The sequence below is a fragment of the Ornithodoros turicata genome, chromosome 6, assembly GCF_037126465.1.
Source record: "Ornithodoros turicata isolate Travis chromosome 6, ASM3712646v1, whole genome shotgun sequence".
NCBI lineage: Eukaryota > Metazoa > Arthropoda > Arachnida > Ixodida > Argasidae > Ornithodoros > Ornithodoros turicata.
The window spans coordinates 34531092-34552602 of NC_088206.1; the positions used below are offsets into that span (position 1 = coordinate 34531092).

Genomic DNA, 21511 nt, shown 5'->3' on the forward strand with positions numbered 1-21511 from the left:
TGAAGGCGTCGCAGCTGCCCCTGGAGTCGTCGAACGGCAAGAGACTTGTGTCGGCCAAGCTAGCAGTCACGACTGCCTTTAAAGCGAGAGGAACTTCTTATCGATAATCGCTCTTCACAATAAGGGAATTAAACGTTCTTAATCTCTTGTGAGTGCCGTCCGTACTTGCGGTATCGTTTATGTCTATGGAGTTGAGCTCCCATAGGTGAGCGGACGAAGCTTCTTTCATTGGCAAGGATTGCACGCAGAATACAGCGCTGCGATGCGAATCTGCGCTTGCACATTGCAGGCGACCTTGAGCTGTCCATTCAAACGTAGTTTCTACTCAGATGTGTAGGTAATTGGTAATAGGTAATTCTACTCAGATGTGTAGTACTCTTTTTTTCAGATGTGTACAGGTCAGATGAGTATCAAAGCGCTGGATGCGGCCTGTTACCACCTGTCAGCAGTAAGCGCATCCCAGCAACAAAGAAATGCCTGAACGGCAACGCTCTCCATGCGCGGAAACGTCCGCTGGCTGAAGCTGGTATTCTTGTAGCAAGGCGAATATGTCCGTGCTGGAGCGAAGACTGTACACGGACTCAACCTCTACGGAACACTCTACGTCAATACTGTTGGCTGAAAACTGGCTTTGAGGCGTGATTTTTACTTCACGGCAACGACGGCACGTGGGACGGAAGGTATTGCCGAAAGCAAAGACCGTAATGTCTTCGGTTCCAACCGAATGTGCATCAAGTAGCGCCGCTACATACTTGTGCACGAACGTCCTTTGACTACCATCGTTAAGTAGAATTCGTACGAGGCATTGGCGTGTTGAGTTGCAGGCATAAACTTGTCTCACAGGAATTAGGAGTTAATGTTGTTGCCTACACCCTGCTTCCCTTCTTCCAGCCGCACGACGGCTTCCCTTACAAAGCGTTTGACTATTCGAAAGTCTACGTTTAATACGCTTTCCCCCGGAGTATGAGTTCCTCAGTAAGAGTGTACCCGTGTGAGATCACCTCCGTAATGAAGCATTTAGAGAGAAAAAAATATCATGTAGCTTTTCCCTGAACATGTCATATGCTGTCAACAATCAATTACTTTAAGGATAGTCGCCTGTGTACCGCCACCAAGCAAGTGTGCAAAGACCATTAATAAGCCTGTTGGCGTACACTGACTCCCGGATAATATTATTATTTACTCACTTTGTGTGCCTCATATACCCACAGTGTGACGTATGTAATGTGAGAAAATTTACTAGACCGCGTTCGGTCAACCTGTGTAAGCTTAGGTAAATCTATCTCGCCAGAAATGCTTCACCTGAGGCACAACACGTTAAAGGGACTCTGACCAGATGTTCGACAAATCTTTCGTTTGCATCTATTACGAAGGTATAATATGCCTCCAAGATACACGCGAAATATTTTGGCTGTGCGCGGCGGCAAAGTTCGCCAAACGGGGAGCTGAAAACCGGCTTCGCTTTTCCTTCTCAACTCGCGCAATCGGAGCCGAAATCTAGCCTCTTTGTAGTGGACATCCCTCAATTTCCGTGTGCGTGACGAAAGCACGAGGTCCATGTTTCATTGGGCGCCCGGACCGGAAGTTCTGTTGTTAGTGAGTTTGTGAGAGCGGCGGCATCCGTCCGGAAAGCGATCTTCAATGTGGACGTCGAAGCAAGAAATGCGGACTTCGAGCCCGGAACTTTTTTCTGACCTTTCTGCGATCGAGAAGGAAATCATGCGTGCTGAACAGCTCGGTAGCCTTGCTTTCGAAACGTCGCCGATGCCGCGAATACGAGGCGAAGTTAGAGCTCTACGAACATCGGTCACAGATGAAGCAAAGAGCATCAGTCGCCTGTCTTCGACAGCCAGGTAACGATCAGCTTTCTAACGCACACTGTGATCGAACATGTAATCGTTCTCTGAAATTTCGTGCCCTGATATTTAATGCGCACTTGCTGTTTATGGTGCCGGTGCGGCTGGTGTGTCATAATGCCGAAGGAGATCGAGTGCTTGTGCTGCAAGGAGCTCGTCAAGAGGGTGAGGCAGTCAATGATTTTATTGCGTCGTTAAACAGACTTTCGGAAGATTGTGAATACGGCACATTTCGAGACAGTATGCTGCGAGACAGAATTGTTTGCGGGATCAACGATGCGCAAATGCAGAGACGGTTGTTGGAAATTCCAGAACTTACGTTTGACCTGGCAAACAAAACAGTCATTGCTATCGAAGCTGGTCGTAAGGATTCGAGAGTGTTGTCAACAAATTCAGAACGAATGTCTGCCAATTTCGTAAAAGATAAGCACGCGTCCGTGGCGTGCTATCGCTGCGGCGGAAAGCACTTTGCAACACAATGCAAGCATTGCGATACCATCTGCCATAGTTGCGGGAAAAAAAGGGCACCTTGCTAAAGTGTGTCGAACGAAGGGATGCAAAAAGAAGGAACAAGGAAGTAAATCTAAAGCGACTTCGAAAGATACAGGCGGGAAGAGGAAAGTAATAATAATAATTGGGTGTTTACGTCGCGAGACAACTGAGATCATGAGCGACGCCACAGCGGTCGGTCTGTGGATTGCTTTTGCCCACCTGAGGGTTCTTTAACGTGCGATGAAAGCTCATCACACGGCACCCCGTATTTAACGTCCCTCGCGGAAGACGGCGTGTCTAAGCAACTTGTACCCTGCCACCAAGTTGCTCGCGTCCTCGGCCGGGTTCGAACCCGCGATCTCGGAATCAGAAGGTGAACACGCTACCGACTGAGCCACCGAGGCCGGAAGAGGAAAGTGCATTCCGTCGAAGGTCCAGCATCCAGCGCAAGAAGAGGAACCGACGTTTATGCCTCCAGTGCACGATCTTTGGACTGCGTCGAACGACAGCTCGTCGTTTCGGACAAAATGTCAGTCTAGACGGCATTCCTCTCGAAATGGAATTAGACACAGGAGCTGGGGTGTCTATCATTAGTGAAAACGTTTGCGTCGAGCGCTACCCCAAGCGAAATTCCAGACTTTCGACGTATTGCTTAGAAGTTATTCCGGCGAACTCACACCGGTGAGAGATCGCCTCGATGTACAAGTCAAGTATAAAGACAAAGAACAACGTTTGTCTTTATTCGTAGCACCTGGTTCGTGCCCCAACCTTTTTGGTCGCACTTGGATGAACGCCTTCGATATTACACTAAGGGCAGGACCAGAGCGTATTTGTGCAGTTTCAAAAGTTGAAGATGTCATTGTCAAGCATAATGCCGTGTTCTCGGATACCCTGGGTACCTTGAAGTGAGTTAAGGTGAAGCTACGTATTCAGGACGGTGTTAATCCTAGGTTCTTCAAGGCACGGTCGGTCCCATTTGCACGTCAAGACCGAGTGGCTGAGGAACTGCAACGCATGGAGCGTCATGGTATCATTGAATCTGTCTCATCGTCAGGTTGGGCGGCACCTATCGTACCAGTTGTGAAGCGGGACGGACGAGTCAGGATCTGCGGTGACTTTAAAGTCACTGTGAATCCTGTTTCAATCCCTGAAAAGTACCCGATTCCCCGGGTTGAAGAATTGTTTGTCAAGCTAGCCGGAGGGAAGAAGTTTACCAGGCGGGACCTGAAAGATTCTTATCAGCAGATACTGCTGGACGAAGAATCAAAAAGTTTAGTCACTATCAATACGCCAAAAGGACTATATCGTTTCACGCGGCTCCCGTTTGTAGTTTCAACTGCGCCTGCAGTATTCCAGTGGTGGTCTACTTTGATATCCTGGTTACTGGGAAGGATGATGACGATCACATGAAAAATTTGGATAGTGTGTTGACACGACTTGAAGGCGTCGGGTTACGGCTGAAGTTGGACAAATGCGTCTTCATGGCTCCGAAAGTGCATTACTTGGGACACGTAATCACTGAAGCTTGCATTCACCCTGACAAGAGCAAGGTTGAAGCTGTTATCCAAGTACCAGTGCCGACTGATGCTAAACTGTTACAGAGTTACCTAGGACTAGTTAATTAGTACAGGAAGTTCCTTCCGGGGTTGTCAACCGTGCTGCATCCTCTCAACAAACTATAGGAATCGGGGTCCAGTGGAAATGGAGTGCCGAGCAACAGTACGCATTTGACAGGAGCAAGGAACTGTTGACATCAGCTGATGTTCTAGTTCATTTTGACCCCAACAAGCCACTGGTATTGGTTTGCGATGCGTCACCGTACGGCGTGGGCGCTGTACTAGCTCATCGTGAAGACTGTGGAGAAGAGCGGCCCATTGCGTTTGCGTCGAGAAGCTTGGTTCCGGCGGAACGCAGTTACAGCCAACTAGACAGGGAGCGAAAGAAGTGACAGGGCGGTGACAGCTGGTGCATGATGAGAGAGGCGGAACCCGAGACGAGGAGGGAAGAAGGACGACACAACAAGAATTCTCGAACACAGCAAAAATTTGAATTTTCCAAAGCTCTATATATTCAAAAACCTCCGGAGAGGCGGTGGTGGTCCTCTTTGGAGTGTTGAAGTTCCACCAGTACCATCCTTTCCTGTACCACCAGTACCATCCTGTGGGGCCATCCTTTCGAAATCGTTACTGATCATAAGCCTCTACTGGGACTCTTAGCTCACGACAAGCCCGTGCCTGAGAGAAGCTCACCGAGACTCATTCGCTGGGCGTTAATGCTTTCATCGTACACGTATAGGTTGATGTACCGTCAAGGGAAGCGGATCGCACACGCTGACGGGTTAAGCCGTCTGCCGTTATGTAGTGAGCAATTCCACGTGGAGCGGCCAATGGAGGTGCTCCTACTGGAGAAAACGTATCCAGGGCTTTTGTCAGCGTCTGCAGTCGCCAAGGGAACAAGTAAGGATTGGCTGCTGTCCAGGATTCATCGTACTCTTATATCGGGAGGTGAGTTACCCGATGGCGACGACGTCAAGCTTTATAAGAGGCATTTTGATGAGCTAAGCGTACAAGAGGACTGCGTTCTTTTAGGAAGTCGTGTCCTTGTTCCTCAAGCATTGCGGTCCCGAGTCCTGGATGTACTGCATGAGGGCCATCCGGGGATCACGAAGATGAAGACAGTGGCCCGCAGCCACATCTGGTGGGAGACGATTGAACGAGACATCGTTGCTAAAGTTCAAGGATGCACCGTATGCCAAGAATGGCAACGCGAATCGAGACGGGTTTCCCTGAACCCTTGGTCGTTTCCAGAAAAGCCCTGGTCGCGATTACACGTCGACTTCGCATGGCCCTTTAAAGGTCATAATTTCTTTATTGTAGTAGTTGCCTTTTCTAAGTGGGTAGAGGCTGAAGTGGTGTATTCACCTTCAGCGGAAGCGACAGTCTCCTGCCTGCGCTCCATTTTCGCAAGGCATGGATTGCCGGACGTTATCGTGTCTGACAATGGTCCGGCGTTTGTGTCGGGAGCCTATGCCGACTTTCTCAACCGCAACGGAGTAAGACGACTTTTAGTTCCTCCGTATCACCGAGCCTCAGATGGGGCTGGAGAACGAGTTGTTCAGATCCTCAAGAATACGTTGAAGAAGACACGCACTGGCGACTTCAAGACACAGCTAGCTAGAGCCCTTTTCAGCTACCGAACTACGGCACATGAATTGACCGGATTGCCCCAGGAGAACTGTTATATGGGAGGAAGCTCAGAACTGCGATGGATCTACTACATCCTAATCTACGCGACAAAGTGTCACTAAGCAGCTGTACAGCAAATTGCATCATGACACGAACGCTCGTATGCCAAGTGATTACGAGCCTGGTGATGCTGTATTTGCAAGAAATTTTAGGCCTGGACCGCCGTGGGTTCCTGCTGTGGTCACTCGGACTTCAAGATCGCAGTCAGCCGTAGTCCAACGGCCTGGTGGTCTTACCTGAACCCGTCACCAAGACCACTTGCGTTGTGGATCGCAGGAAGCATCCACGGAACACTTCAGGGGACCAGAAGGTACCAGTGAGTCTACTAGTGAACATACAACCACAGGGGGGCCACTGCGAGAGTTTCGCGGCCGCGCCAAGTGTCGCCACGCTAGTATCGATTCGGGCGCCATCACTTCGCAAGACTTCATCATGGAAACAAAACCCGACTTAATAGGTGTACTTCTTCTACAACAACTGGACAAAGTGCGAGCCTAAGTTTCTTTGAGTAAACTCGTTCTCTTCGATTTAGAATGTGTGTGTCACGTGGTCACATTCCTTCAACCGCCAGCAAGCAATCCGAAACTTTGAGCGCGAGCTTTGAACCGTTGATCGTTGGAGTGGCAGCAACGGAAGGTGGAAGCTGGTGCGTTAGTGTGCTCTTTGTATCAACCTTTATTTTTCAAAGTAAGCAACCGTAGAAATATTATGAGTTATGGTGAATGTGCCTGGGTGGGTGCCTGAACTGTTGTGCGATTTTGTATTGCACAGATGTGATAGACACCAGATCCGGATACACGGATATACGCCAAGCAAAAGCGCACTGGTAAGAATAAGAATACTCGTATCTCCGTGAAGGTAGTTAGTACGTGCAGAAACCGGAATTGCAGGATTCACATTTGATCGATTATTTTCAGGTCCTTCGAGGTGCAGAACACCGAAACTGCCTTCCCTGAAGCGTTGTGTACGTACGGAAATCCACATTGACATGCCAAAGAACCTGGGAAATATATAAAGACTGCTTGAAAGCCAAGCTTCATGATACTGGAAAGCAAGTCACAAAGCATGCCTCCTCCAGAAGAGGCTTGTTACAAAGAAACCCTGTGATGTGTTTGTTAACTCTGTAATTATACTTTTTTGCAATGCCTGCGCAGCGATTTCGATAAAACTGGTGACATCATATTTGCATATCTATGAATAAGCTTGATGAATACAGTGTTTCCGTTGCAATATCTCGTAAACCAGTAGAATAATTAATGAAAGGCACAGAACCGCAGCACCGGAGAGGCCGCAGAGCTCTCCGCCATGTTGGATAAGCATGAAAAACAGTGTCCTCGGACGAATGCGGTACCCGCCTCCTTATCCAAGATCATAGCGAATGCGCATGCGCAGAATTGGTCTTGCAACCACTGGGGTCGTATATGGCGCTGCTGCTGTCCGAAAAACGTCCCCATTGCGATCAATGGGAGTGTCCCATCCCTGATGTTGGAGCAGTTACCATCGAGCGCAGCGGGGCTTCCCGTTGGATCGCCACCACCGCCGGATCAAGGGTCAAGGTATATACCGGAGCAGTCCCAGTTGGGCTCTTCTGCTACGTCGGAGGGTACGCCAGAGGACAGAACCGCTACACCGCCACTTAGTCGAGTTCGGCGTCCTGTTGTTAAATATAGTGCATAGAATTGTATGCTTCATGTTTATCGTCAGTTTGAGTGCCATAATTTGAAATTTGTTGATCTTCTTAACTGTTTTGTTTTCTTGTGTTTGTTATGGGGGGAAGGGTTGTCATATCGGATGATTGTATCTAGGGTTGCTACCTGCTCATATCTTGTTTGGGCGGGCATGTTGTTCCTGATAATAATTGTCAAGGGCGCTGTTGCGTCATGCGCAGTGCTTCCCGTCTGAGTAAATAAAAGAAGGCCCCGACCGGAAGACATTCTTCTTCTGGTTCTAGGCGCTACCAGTTCAGGTTGCACGACCTGTCATGTCTTGTTCTTAAGCGGCTATGACAATACAAAGCACCTTTCACACAGATTAACGAATCTTCGTTCCTGCTCTTTCACCTTCAAATGTTCATCGCTGTTGAGTGGTCTGTCATTCTTGTAATGCAGATTGGAATTGAAATGCAGGTGCATAACGGATGCTCTGAAAGAAAAGTGTTTGGCTTGATGTTTCCGAAAACGAAAACATACTGCACAGTGACTATTCTTCTGAAATCAGCAATTCCAGAATGAAAGCAAAAAATATGTCTCGCCATATCATTGTATCCAACTGAGACCTGGCATTTGAATTGAATAATGGCAGTTGAAGATGATGGTGGTGATTTAATTTAATGGCGTATAAGCAACTCGGGCTATAGTGCACCAAAACCATAGTAAAACTGACTTGTTAAAAATCATACTATTATACTAAAATATTATATTTGGTTGGTTGGTAAATTGAGATATAGACAAAAACATGATACGATAAAAATAAGCAGTTGAAGAAAAGGCAGAAACTATTGTTGGCATTGTGTGACTGATGTAGAGTTTGCCGCACCAGGTATTGTATAATAACGTACGCTGATATGCTGTAGCATATAAAGTACAATGATACACACACTCAATATGTGGTGGATATGTCAAACTAATATACATATACTTACATTTCAAACTTTTTTGAAAAGGGCAGTCCAAGTCTGTCGGATTTGTCAGACTCGATACAAAGCCGGAAGTGTGGAATGACTGTTCAGTGTGGAATGACTGTTTCATGTTTGGAAAGCAGAGGTGCAGCCACCACGACGCTTCGTCATCTCAATGCTTCAGAGCGGCATAGCCTAGTAAGAAGCCATCAGAACGATCACATAAGGATAACTGGGTTGAAAAAGCGGAGGGTTCTGTGTGATGCGCAAGAAAGCATACGCGTTACACAACAGCTACGAGAATGATCGGCTGCACTTGCATGGTTTTCAGTGCGTAGACTTGGAACTGAAAAATAAATGTGCTAACCTTGTTGAAACTACTTTTCCCTTAGGACGACACGAGAGCACAGTCGGTTTCTTTAGATGAAGGTTTAGGTGACGGTATCATGAGGTGTGGGGGGGGGGGGGGGCGATGCTCCTTTGAGATGCAGCAGACAGAATTTCGCTGAGGCGAGTCACTGCCGTTGCGGTTCGTTGCTTCGCAGCAGATCAAGAACAGCACACCGCAATGATAGGTGAAATGTTCCGAATATGGCGATCAACTCCAACACTAATCCAATGACCCGAAAAAAACAGGATGAGCCAGGAGTCATAAGAGTTCGCAAGCTCGTCGTCATACGGCATCCATTCCAGCTGACCGGATACGGAAGCATATGGAACGCCGTGCACAGATTGAAAAGAAAATCGTAGAACCTATTGCAGGTGATAAATGTAGGGTATATTTTTGTTTTTGAGGCTATGTATAAAAAAAATTAACATATAAATGCCATTTCATGAAGGAAACTGACAGGTATTGCGTGACCACGTGACGCGTTTGAGCCAATTATGGGTGTTGGCAGTGGCCCACGTGTTGACGTCATCTTGATGGTGGGCCGGGGTGGGGTATTTTATATAAATGTATGTTTTCTCGGTTTGACACTCGGATGAAGTCGAATGTTTAAAATTCGAGTTTACAGAAACCGTGGGGTTTTAATGCATGAATTTTCGCATGGAGAGTCCTTGTTGGGCGCTTTATCGACTGCAAGTACGAAAGAGCTCCCACAGTTTCTGGTCAGAGTCCCTTTAAAGCAAAGTCGGCGGTACGTATAGAGTGCAATGAATGACTATAGCGATATCTCATTGTGTTTCCGATATATTTTCGTATTCCTGTTCTAAAAGACACGACGCTTTGTTTATCTGCTCCGAACAATAAAGCTGGAAAACCATGCAAAACACATGATGGAAAGTAATTGTTCTGAGGCTGGAACATACGAAGGGACAAACACAACACAGGCCTCAAGGTGCCGAGGGACATGAACAGTTGAATGTCCCCTGGCACCTTGATGCCTGTGTTGTGTTTGTCCCTTTGTATGTTCCAGCCTCAGAACAATTACTTTCCATCATGTTCACCAGATGCCGTGCCTCGTACTTGTGTCGTATGAATGTTCTGCGTGAAAGAAGAACTGTGGGAGAGAATGTGAGAGTGAATGTGTGTGCCGTCAGTCAAATGAGGCCCCCAGGCAAGTCGTCGGAAAGCGGATGCCAGCGTGGTCGAATTGGTAAAGGCGCTCGACCGGTAATCGAGAGATGTGTGGTTCAGATCCCGCCGCTGTCTGGCTTTTTCGACGGCTGCCATATTTCGACTGCAAAACACAGTTTTAAATGTGCTATCAACACGCTCACACTAGCTTTAGCATGCAATTAGCAACTGAGTGTATGACGGAACTTTGTAGATAGTAGCCAATATTATGCAGTATGTTATACACAGAGTTCGAGGTAACTCGTTACTGTAACTAAGTTCCTTTTTTTTTTCGTAACTTATAAATAACTTAACTCGGTACTTTTGTGCCGTGGTCACTTTCAGAGGAACTCGTTTCTTTTTCAGGTAGCTTTGCCGAAGTAACTTGAGCTAAGTTACAAGTTACTTACATTTAGTTACTTCGCTTTTCACGCACGTCCACTTATTGTCTTGCTTTCTCTTGGGTTCTTTCATGGCATTTTATGCCATAAAACGAAGATGCATTAGCAATAGCCACGATTCACGGGCTTTCCCTGTCAATTTTAGCGATATTTTAGTAATCTAATTTTTCGGTGGTGGCAGCGTTGATTCGCTTCTCTTAGTCGGCCGCGCACATTGATTTTCCTGGCACTCGCTAGCGGGCAGCGGCTTCCGTCTTGGCGAGTTTACTCTTAAAGAATGGTTGGTTTGTCCCTTCAGATGACGCACCCTTGGAAGTCGCAGAGGAGGTGTCATAGCTTAGCTCAATAGACCTCTACCTGAGAAACGTCATCATGACGTTGGTGGACAGACTGAAACCGAAACGAATCGGAAGGGGAGGGCTGGGTTCTACGATTAGGCACTTGTTCGTTGCCTCCTATTCAAAGAAAAGTAGGTCCGAAGGACGCGTCCCTTTCAGAGACCATCGTAATCCCCTCAAGGCCGTGGCTTTCGGGCGTGACCTTGTTCGCCCATAGCTTTGAATCTAGTTCAACCCTACCAAATTGGTGGCGCTGTCAAACACTATGACGTGCTCTGTTTACATACAGGGAGAGGTCTATTGGTAGAGCCCTGAACCGGTAATCCAGATGATGTGGGTTCAAGTCCTACAGCTGGCTAACCCTTTCAGTGACTTCCTTCTTTCATCATTAATTTCTTAGGCACTTGAGAGTTTGTATGCAGTTGAATAAAGTACCAATTTGGGCCTGTTGGTCACACATGATAAAATCCGTGCGTGCGTCCTGTTTCGTTCTTCGTGTTTTTAGCACTAGTTTTAGCGGTTTTGTATGTAATTATCGCTTCTCTGTGTTCCAGCCTAAGAACAATAATTCCCATCATGATCTAAGCGTGTTGCACTCCTCCGAAAGAAACTCAAAGTCGAACTGAACTGTTCACGCGCGCTGCACCTGTGTACTGCTATTCTGTATCCGAAGTAAATTTAAAGTAACTCGTTCTTTTTTTTTTTTTTTCAGTAACTCCGTAACTGCGAGTTACATTTCAGACTTCGTTATTAACTTAGCTACATTTTTCACGCGGTAACTTAACTCGTAACGAGTTCTTTTTGACGGGTAACTTCTCGATCTATGGTTATACATACCTGTGTGTGTTTCGCAAATGTGAGCTAAAAAGTTAGAAAATGCACAGAATAACACAAATTATATTCCTAACTATTCAATTGCGCCTAGCTTATAAAAGTTATTGAAATTGAGGGAGATCGACACATCAGTCTGACTGATTAACAAGTAACTAAAAGGAATGAAAAGAAGAAATTCTGCTTCATCGTTATCGCAGTTTTTTTCTCTCTGTGTTCCACGTCTTCTATATTATGAAAAATACCGGAGAAATAGTCCGCCGCTACTCGTATTTGTAGCGGAAATCTTTTCCCGTTACCAATTTAAAATGTAGCGCGATCGCTACTGGAAAAAGTAGCGAATATGGTAGCGGCGCTACTAGTTGCGCCGCTTTGTACAACACTGCTCGCCGTACACGCTAGCGTTCCAACGGCCCCACTCCCCCGCGAGAGAACGTACTGAGCCGATTAGTGATGTAATGTGGAACACGAATTCATCTGCTTCGGGATACCATCGACTCCCAGCACCTTTTGTGTTGTCGAGTCTCCTAGCTGAACGAAGGACTCTTCCAGCAGGCTGTTCTTCATGAAAACATCTAGATGACCTTCGTTGGCGACCCATTTGCGTAGTCGCATCCCCGCTGTGATAGTCTGTGCTATAGAAGTTACGAGAAAGACAACGACGATGTGATCTGGCGCGAGAGCGTCCGCTGGGTTTTTGGAATGTTTGGATAACTGTATCTGTGTTCCTGGGACTTGGAATAAATGGTTAAGACCACGGTCTCAAGTTATTACACTGGCGACGGAAGATGAGATCTACAGCGCCGGGAGGCCTTCCAGACATGAAGAGGCTCGGGGAATGAGGTATCGAAATGGAAGGTCACGAGGATAGAGCAATCGAACACGTCAACCAAGTAAGCGGTCAGCCACTCATCGGACGAATGTCCGAATTCTGCCCAAAGACGGGAAATTTTGAAATATACGTCGAGCGTTTTGAGGCGTTTGCGCGAGTTAATGGTCTGGCGGCATCCACAAAGAAGGACATGTTCGTAACGGTTTTAGGTGATGACGCGTACGTCACGTTAAGGAATTTGCTATTTCCTGCGACGCCTGAAACCAAGAGCTACGATGAAATGAAAGAAGTGTTGAGTAAACACTATAAGCCACGCCGATCTGTGGTAGCAGAGAGATATGCCTTCCACAAGCGTGTTCAGCAGAGTGAAGAGCCGGTGGAAGACTTCATTGTCGAATTGAAGAGGTTAGCCCGAACATGCAATTTCGGAACATTCCTGAACGGCGCTTTGCAAGACCAGCTCGTTAGTGGAATACGGAAAGAGGCCGTACGCTGTCGGCTGATAGCTGTTGAGGACGGCAAGGAATTGACATGGGAAAATGCCTCCACCAAGGCGTCTGCAATGGAAGCTACCGAAGGGCAGTTGAAAGAGATGGTTCTACGGCCATCCGGCAAGACGCCGCAGGAAGTGGACACAATGTGGCAAGGTCAAGAGAACACGAAAGGAGGAAATCGTCCACGGAAAGGAATGAAGGGTGGAAATAGACTCTCTGGTCGGAAAAAAGACCCATCGTCGTGCTACAGATGTGGATTTCAACATTCGCCAGCCAAGTGCCCTCATCGTAAGGCAAAATGCTTCTCCTGTTCTAAGAGAGGACATTTGGCGTCAATGTGTAGAACTAAGTGTGACATGAAGTATGTCGAATCGACCAGTCTGCACGAGCTCGAATTGCACAATGTAACTGGCCAACGAAATGAGCCATTTATGGTCGAGTTAGATATAAACGGAAACAATATTCCAATGCAAGTAGACACTGGGTCAGCCGTGTCCTTGATGTCTGAAAAAGAAGCGAAGAGGCATTTCGGCTACGTGCAATACAGGCAAGTGCAAACAACGTTGCGAACCTACAATGGTAGTACCGTACCTGTTAAAGGCTGTGTGGACGTAGAAGTCATGCACAATGGAAATGCCTATGAATTGCCACTGCTGATTGCTAAGAATAGGGGCAAGAGCCGCATGCCAACGCTTCTTGGACGTGGTTGGTTGAGGCATCTAGGGTTAAACTGGCCCCAGATAGCGAATGTTAACACCGTCAATGAAAAGGGGATGGTTAAATCCTACAGGGATGTGTTCACGAAAAACACGGGTGTGATAAAGAATTTCAGCGCATCTATTGTATTGAAGGAAGGAGCACGCCCAGTATTCTGTACAGCGCGTCCTGTACCGTATGCTCTGCGTGATAAAGTCGAAAAAGAGCTGCGCGAACTTGAAACAGAGGGTGTCATAAGTCCTGTGCAGCAGAGTCAGTGGGCTACACCGTTGGTTGTAGTGCCAAAGAACGGAGGCAATGGTGTGAGATTATGCCGGGGCTATCGTGTGACTGTTAATCCAGCTATCACTGTTGCACATTACCCATTACCGTTACCTGAGGACGTTTTTGCGTCGTTGTGTGGTGGAACACATTTTACTGTTCTCGATTTATCTAAGCCGTACTTACAGTTGGAAGTTGACGAAACCAGTCGTGAGCTGTTAACGGTAAACACTAGTTTGGGACTTCTTCGCATGAACCGACTACCATTCGGTATTGCAAGCGCGCTGTCCATTTTCCAGTCTGTAATGGACCAAATCACAACAGGCTTACAGGGTGTCGCCTGCTACTTGGACGACGTTTTGATTGCAGGTCGAGATCGTCATGAGTGCGTAGAACGGACAGAAAAAGTCTTGGAAAGGCTCAGAAATCACGGAATCAAGGTTAACAGTGACAAGTGTCAGTTTTTTCGGTCCAAAGTCACATACTTGGGTCGTGAAATAGATAAGGATGGCCTTCGTCCCACTTCAGATAAGCTGAAAGCCATCCGGGAAGCTCCCACACCAAGTAACAGAGTTCAAGGCTTTCTTAGGGCTCTCGAATTTTTATTCAAGGTTTCTGCCAAACGCTGCGACTGTGCTTGAACCGCTGTACAAGCTCCTGAAAAAGAATGCACAATGGCAATGGTCAGCAGACTGTGAAAACTGTTCCAAAAGGGCAAAAGAGTTGTTGCAGAATAGTCAAGTTCTTGCATTATACGACAGTAAAAAGCCACTGAAAGTGACCTGTGACGCGTCATCCTACGGCCTTGGGGTCGTATTATCACAGTATGACGGCGAAACTGACAGGCCAATTGTGTTTGCTTCACGGACTTTCACCGGTGCTGAGCGTAACTACGCCCACATTGAAAGAGAGGGCTTAGCCATAATATTTGGCGTAAAGAAATACCACGAGTATCTTTATGGTCGTCATTGTGAAATAGTGACGGATCATCAACCGCTCATGCAGATCTTTAATGCGAAGTGGCAGCCGCCAGAATTCAAAGATGGATAAATCTGATCATGGCTATGACTATGAGATCAAATACAAGAAGGGTCGTGAAATAAGCCATGCAGACTGTTTGTCGCGGTTACCCTTGCCGGAAAACGAAACAATGAAAGAATTCGTGAATTACTTTTCTCCATTTACTGAAATACCCTTCACAGCTCACGAGGTGGAACTAGAAACTAGAAATGATGTTGTATTGAGCAAAGTGTATGACCTGGTAATGTGTGGATGGCCAGAAGAGAGTAAACGAAGAGTACAGGCCATATTTTGTACGTCGTTATGAATTGTGTACTGACCAGGGATGTATTTTGTGGAACAATCGAGTGATTATTCCACATTCGCTTCGACATGCAGTGTTAAGCTTGATGCACGAGGAGCATCCTGGCATAAGTAGAGCAAAAATGTTAGCACGAAGCTGGGTATGGTGGCCTAATATGGATGGAGACTTGGAAAAACTAGTCAAGGAGTGCAACATTTGCCAAGGCGTGCAAAAATCCATTCAGTGCGTGCCCTTAGAGCCTTGGCCACTTGCAAGCAACGTTTGGGAGCGGATACATATTGATTTTGCGGACGTAAAAGGGAAATCCCTCTTGATAATCGTGGATACTTACTCAAAGTGGGTCGAGGTCAAGATAATGACATCGACGACAGCAGAGCAAACCGTTGAGGCTGTCAGGACATGTTTCTCCGCGTATGGGCTTCCTGTTGAGGGAGTAACAGATAATGGACCGCAATTTCGGTCAAATGAGTTCAAAACCTCCTTGCATGAGAATGGAGTAAAGCACGTCTGTACCCCTCCTTATCATCCGCAGTCCAATGGAGCTGTTGAGAGAGTAGTGCAGTCGGTAAAAAAAGGTTTGTTAAAGGCACGCTGTGAAGATAATGCTAAGGGAAAAAAACGCACCTTGCAACACCAGATTGACAATTTCCTGTTTGCGTATAGAGCAACACCTCACACATTTACGGAAAAGTCACCGAGTGAGATCTTTCTGAGGCGTCATGTACGCACAAGATTATCGATGCTAAAACCGAACTCGTTGACAAAATTTGCAGAAAGGACAGCACACAACAAAGTGAAGGCTGATCAGAGACGGGGGAAGTCTCGGGTGTTCGTCTGTGGTCAAGACGTCAACATGAAAAGCGTAAGAAATGAAGAAGAGAAAAAAATAAACTGGTGGCCAGGAAAGGTGATCAGGGTGATGTCCGACGTGACATATCTGGTGAAAGTAGGGGAGAATGTTCCATCTTGTCATGCGAATCATCTGAGGTTGCATGGTGATGAGCAGTGTTTTCGGCCCGAATTTCGTGAGCCGGAACCAGAACAAGGAACACCTGTGAATACACCTGTCGTTCCTGAGACGAATGTTGCTCCGGCGTTACCACTACGTCGCTCAAGCAGAATGAGGAAGCAACCTGAGAGACTACAATATGTTTAAAGACGGACTGGTGGAATAGTTGTGTGTGGACTGCTGGACATCGTGTTAACCGGTGGCATGACGTGCGAGTGTGTGTTTTCTAATAAGGGGTGGGGTGTGATAGTCTATGCTGTAGAAGTTACGAGAAAGACAACGACGATGTGATCTGGCGCGAGAGCGTCTGTTGGGTTTTTGGAATGTTTGGGTGACTGTATCTGTGTTCCTGGGAATTGGAATAAATGGTTAAGACCACGGCCTCAAGTTATTACACCCGCCAACGCCATGATTTTCGATGCTTCCTCGCATATCGTATCCACTGTGAAAGTGTTATTTCAGAAGTTCTGGGAACTCAGAATAGAATGGGACCAACCGCTATCTGCTGAAGTTCATGATGAGTGGGACAAATGGTGTAAGGACCTCTCACTAGTGCAAGGCATCACAGTTCCACGACGACTCCCGGAAAAACGAGTCGTGATGAGCTCACTAAGTCCTTGCACGTGTTTTGCGATGCGAGCCCGAAGGGCCCAAAGGAGCCGTGGCGTATCTAGTGTTTCAAGGACCTGAGAAGTGATGCACAGACGTTTGTTTGGTTTGCCCGCCAGCTAAATTAAACAATAAAATGGGACGACAGTGTAGCTGACGGCTCCCGCAAAGGTGTTTCATGTGAAGGATTATTGGGCGAGCTAAAAAAATATAAAATGTTTGTACTGCTTTAACTAATATTTCTTTGTATTTCGCAGATGCCACGTGAAACTCCCTGGAGGCCAGTGAACGACAGTGAACGACAGCATTCATAAAGTATTCGTTTGAACAGGAAGATACTGGGACAGGATGTCAGTGAGCTGGTGCAAATTCATTCGGAAAATGCGTGCCTTGAGTTTGAGTAAACCTACAGAGAGAAAATGTAGACGTTGTCCTTGGGTGTTGTTCTTAGTCAACATCCCCCCCCCCCACTTTTTTGTAATGCGCAAGGTACGATGCGTTCCTGTAAGGGAAATGCACTCAGGTAACTTGTCTTCCAGGTAATTTCTTTGCTTCTCGTATATTGCACAGCTGTATTAAAATCCTTTTGGCATTTATCACCGCATGTGTGTGATCATGTGATGATGATACACATTGTCCGAAACAGTCAACACACGTGGCAATCCCACTGTAACATGCGCTGCATAGCAAAAACTCAACTTTCCACTTGATGCAAACAGCCGCCATCTTGCTTCGCGATGCCAATGCCAATTGGTCGAACCGACTGAGAGCGTGGTCGTTTGAGCAAAACATGGAGCGAAATCACGCATCCTACAACTAAGGCGGTAACCGCATGGAACAACTTTTGCCAACTGAATACGGCCAACGGAGCACCAACGGATACGAGATGAGCGTGAACGGAACGAAACCGAAGTCTTGCAACCACATAGAGCAGAATCTCTACGTTGAGGTTGTGGTGGTGAAGCGTCGGCCTGGCGCTTACCGCCGGTTGTTGCACGCGATGGTGCAATGCGTATTTTAGTAAACGGTTTTACGTATTGTCTGGCACCATAAATGATGTTTTAACGATTCTTGAAAAAATACGGTGCCATTCGAAATCAACCTAATAGAAAGGTCTTTACAAGAAATTTTGAGATACGAAGCTAGTAGTATGGAATGGACACAGACTGCCGCCAACTCACAACTAGCCTTAAACACGATAATTAATTAGAGTTAATTGGGACCCCTCAAATTAATCAGCATCATCCAATGAGTCATCACACTAATTGGGAAGCGTCTAACTCGTGTTCATGCCAGCTGTGTGTTGGTGGCAGCCTGTGCCCATAAAAAAGAAGAAAAAAATAGATGCCCAGGGAGCACATGGTGGGCTAGTAGATGTCTAAAAAAAGAGATAAGGAATGTCTATAGAATGTCTAGGCACTAGACCAAATGTCAAGTATCCGTCCACTAGGCGTCAAATAACACGTCTAACGTTACGCCACCTAGCCATCTAGCCCTGAACATCCGATGTCTATGTACCTAGCCAAGATTTAGACATTCTTTTGACCTGATGTCTGGAACAGGGTCAGACACTTTACCATGTATTAGACATGAAGTCTACAGCTAGACCAATTTTATCCCTTCATTCAGGCGACAGGTCTAGGCTTATACACTTCCTGTACCTTACTTTAGCCACCCTTAGACGTACTTTAGACCATGACTAGTCCTGCTACATGTTCTGCTGGCATGCATTCATGCAGAAATGTGCCATAATTGATAGCAACATGGATCTCGGCATGAACATTTATCCACAGTAAACCACACACAAAGTCTACCGTACAAAACTCAGTCTAAAACTGGATTGACTTTGCTGCCAAGCAGGCGTCTTGTGTAGTGACTGAGGAGTGTTGAACTGGCAGCAGGGTGTTGATGGCCACCTCATTCCTTTCTTCCAATGAGTGATTGTTGGTGCTGCAGCACTGCCTCCAATGACTCACTGTGGCTAGAGAATAGAACAAAACATGTCAAAACATTATGTAGCCTGCTAGTTCTAACTAGTTTGTTTAGTGGATATGCACACTCTTTCACGGGATGCTTCTCTGGCCACATAAGAGCAAAAACTGTATCAACACTCGTCTGATACCTCTGACACACGGGCACGTTTGAACTCCTTTCCGTTAGGGGTCCTTTACAGCGCCAAAGGACATCTTCGTGAAAGAAGTTTGTGCCGGTGACACACGACAGCGCCAATCTCCCTTTCATAGCGGCATTTCCTGTCAGGTGCGCAGCGCCACCGGAAATGGGGTGACCAGAGTATTGGGCGCCGAAGTGTTTTCAATGTGGACGACGCTCCAGCGGATCCACCTTCCATATCCACGCGGAACCACCGGTATGAACACCGCCAGGGAAGAAATAAGCTTGCTTTTAGCTTCTATATGCCCTCTCGAAAACCAGGTAGATGCGGCGAGGGGGGCGTCTGACAAGATCAAGCGCCAGCTGCTTCTGAACAATTTTATGCTGGCGGCATCCTCACTCCCTGCTAGAGTTGTAACTAGGAAAATGTGGACTCTCGTTAGGAATGAGAGGTGGTTTGAAGACACAGTTCCTGGGCTTGGTGATCAAATATTCAAGCAATCCTTCCGAGTCAGCCCTTCAACGTTTTGCTTCATCGTGGAGAGGTTACGACCAGCTCTGGAGAGGACAGTCACCAACATGCGCGAACCCATTCCAGTTGACAAGGTTGTCGCCATTGCTCTCTAAGAGCTCTGCTCATCGGCAGAAGACAGGACAGTGGCGCATGTCTTCGCTGTTGGGCGTTCGACAGTCAACGGAATATACAGGGAATTTTACGATGCCGTCATAGCTGTTCTGGAACGAGACTGGCTCCAGATAATGACAGCTGATGAAATGGAGAACCACATTCGTGAATTCCAAGCAGTGTGCGATTTCCCTCAAGGCGTAGGAGCCCTTGACGGCTGTCATTTTCCCGTATCACCACCAAAGGATGATGCAACATAGATTATCATAATTATAAAGGCTGGTAATGTCTTTTTTTCTGTCTATCCTTTGTATGTATTAAAATTGAGAACAGTATTCGTTCAGGTGCTGACTGCTATCCATTTATCGCCATTATCAATATCCCCTGTCATTATAAATTATCTTGTTTTGTTCGCCTTTATAGCATTTCTTCCATGTTTGCATTTTTGAAGGTACAGCATCATTCTCATGGCTCTGGTGGACCACAAGTACCGGTTTAGATACATAAGTGTTGGTGCCCCTGGACGATGTCATGATGCTCATGTCTACCGAAGGTCACAACTGTCCCACATAGTGGCCAGTCCCCTTTTCCAAGCTCCAGTTGCCTTGGTAGCTGGAACGGCAGTTCCACCTGTAATACTCTGCGACCAGGCCTTTCCTTTAACAGCAAACCTGATCAAACCATTTGGACATAACACGACACTGACTGATGATAAACGAAATTTCAACTACCATCTCTCACGAGCAAGAAGAATAGTTGAAAACGCCTTTGGAAGGCTGAAGGCCAGATTCCGGTACACAGCAAAAAGGATGGACTGTGATGTGAACAATGCTCGCTTAGTCATCCGAACATGCTGCATACTAAACAACATCTGTGAATATTTCAGTGACGACGTCCCTCAGCAGTGGCTGACTGAACTGCAGCAGGACAATGTGGTATTCCCTCAGCCATCGTACACGACGGGAGCTGCAGTTGGAGAAGGTTCAAGTGTTAGATCGGCTTTGGTTGAGTACTATAGACAAAGGAACTGAGCTGACACAGAAAAATTCAGCTTCAGCCATGTTTTTTCTTATTCACGTGTCTTTATTGTAGAAGGTTATGAGTACATCATAAAGCTTTTCTTGTAGTCTTATCTGCTTCTTTCTCAGCTCCATTTCTTCCTTGTGTGCAATGTCGAACTGCTCCCTCAGGAGTCTGTGTTCCTCGAGCAGGGATTTTTGAAAGTCAGATATCACAGGGCAACGCCGTCTTCGTCCACCTGGCTGTCTGGTGGTGGAGCTGCTTCCTGAGGCACTGCTCGGCTGGGTAATAGGCTGGTCGTCACTTGAGTATGGCCCATCTAGTGAGCTTGAAGAGAGTGAAGGGCTTGAAGAACTTGAAGCTCCCGACTCCACGCTTGCCTCACCTACGGTGTTTTCAAAACTGTGTCCAGTTTCCATGTGACAGATAATCTGCAGAAATTCAAGGAAAAATTTATCAGAGACCCTCCAGTTGGTGCCCCACTCCTAACACACCAAACAGAAAGAGAATTATAGCTGACACCACCCCCTTGACTGACCTAACAGAAGTTAACAATTTATTCACAGACATTTCGTGGCGAATGGTGAGCACACCAACTAGCCTTGCAGGCTTGCTCTGTAACTGGTTATAGAGGCCACACTATAATTCTCGAAGTGGGTGTCGAATACTATTCTCAGTGATGAAGTACCTTGTGATTTTTATGGGATGTAAAATACAGTTTAAGACCGGATCTGCAATATTTTGCAGAATTATTTATAAGCTATAGGTATCACATGAGCGAATACATGAGGACTGCACAATATCAGTTCACAGATGTGACTGACAACTACTGAACTTTAAAAGTACTATGACAGAAAGAAAATTTTGAAAAATACAGAAGTAGAATATATGGTGCCGTTATTTATTGCTGCTGAATCTTAGTGCAAACAGTGCTAATTCCTGTGGTTTCGAAGGTACAGTTCTGACTCCCCAAAAACTGTTGACACGAGCAGCTCCATGAGAACAAGAAAAAGATGCAAAATCAAAAGCTTTCAAGGACTGTAAAATATTCCTCATTTTCCAGACTTTCAAAATGGCACTTTAAGATTCCACTCCACTTAAGGGTTTCGAGGACCAGTGCGAACCATGTTACCTGTTCTACACTGCTGCTGGTTCCACCCTCTTGTATTA

The 21511-nt window shown here is 46.5% G+C and overlaps 2 protein-coding genes across 2 annotated transcripts in view; both read left to right on the plus strand.

Moving 5' to 3' along the window:
• LOC135396528 (mucin-2-like) overlaps window positions 1–17180 on the plus strand; it is a 110587-nt gene extending 93407 nt beyond the window's left edge. The window contains exon 6 of the mRNA XM_064627557.1: window positions 16842–17180. Coding sequence (XP_064483627.1) covers window positions 16842–16852 — 11 coding nt within the window. The 3' untranslated portion in view covers window positions 16853–17180. The remainder of the gene's footprint in view (window positions 1–16841) is intronic.
• A 1167-nt stretch (window positions 17181–18347) lies between these two features.
• LOC135398477 (uncharacterized) lies at window positions 18348–20531 on the plus strand. Its single transcript, XM_064629878.1, has 2 exons — window positions 18348–18376; window positions 19773–20531. Exons 1-2 carry the CDS (start codon window positions 18348–18350, stop codon window positions 20350–20352), a joined length of 609 nt encoding a protein of 202 aa, XP_064485948.1. The 3' UTR covers window positions 20353–20531.
• The last annotated feature ends 980 nt before the right edge of the window (window positions 20532–21511 follow it).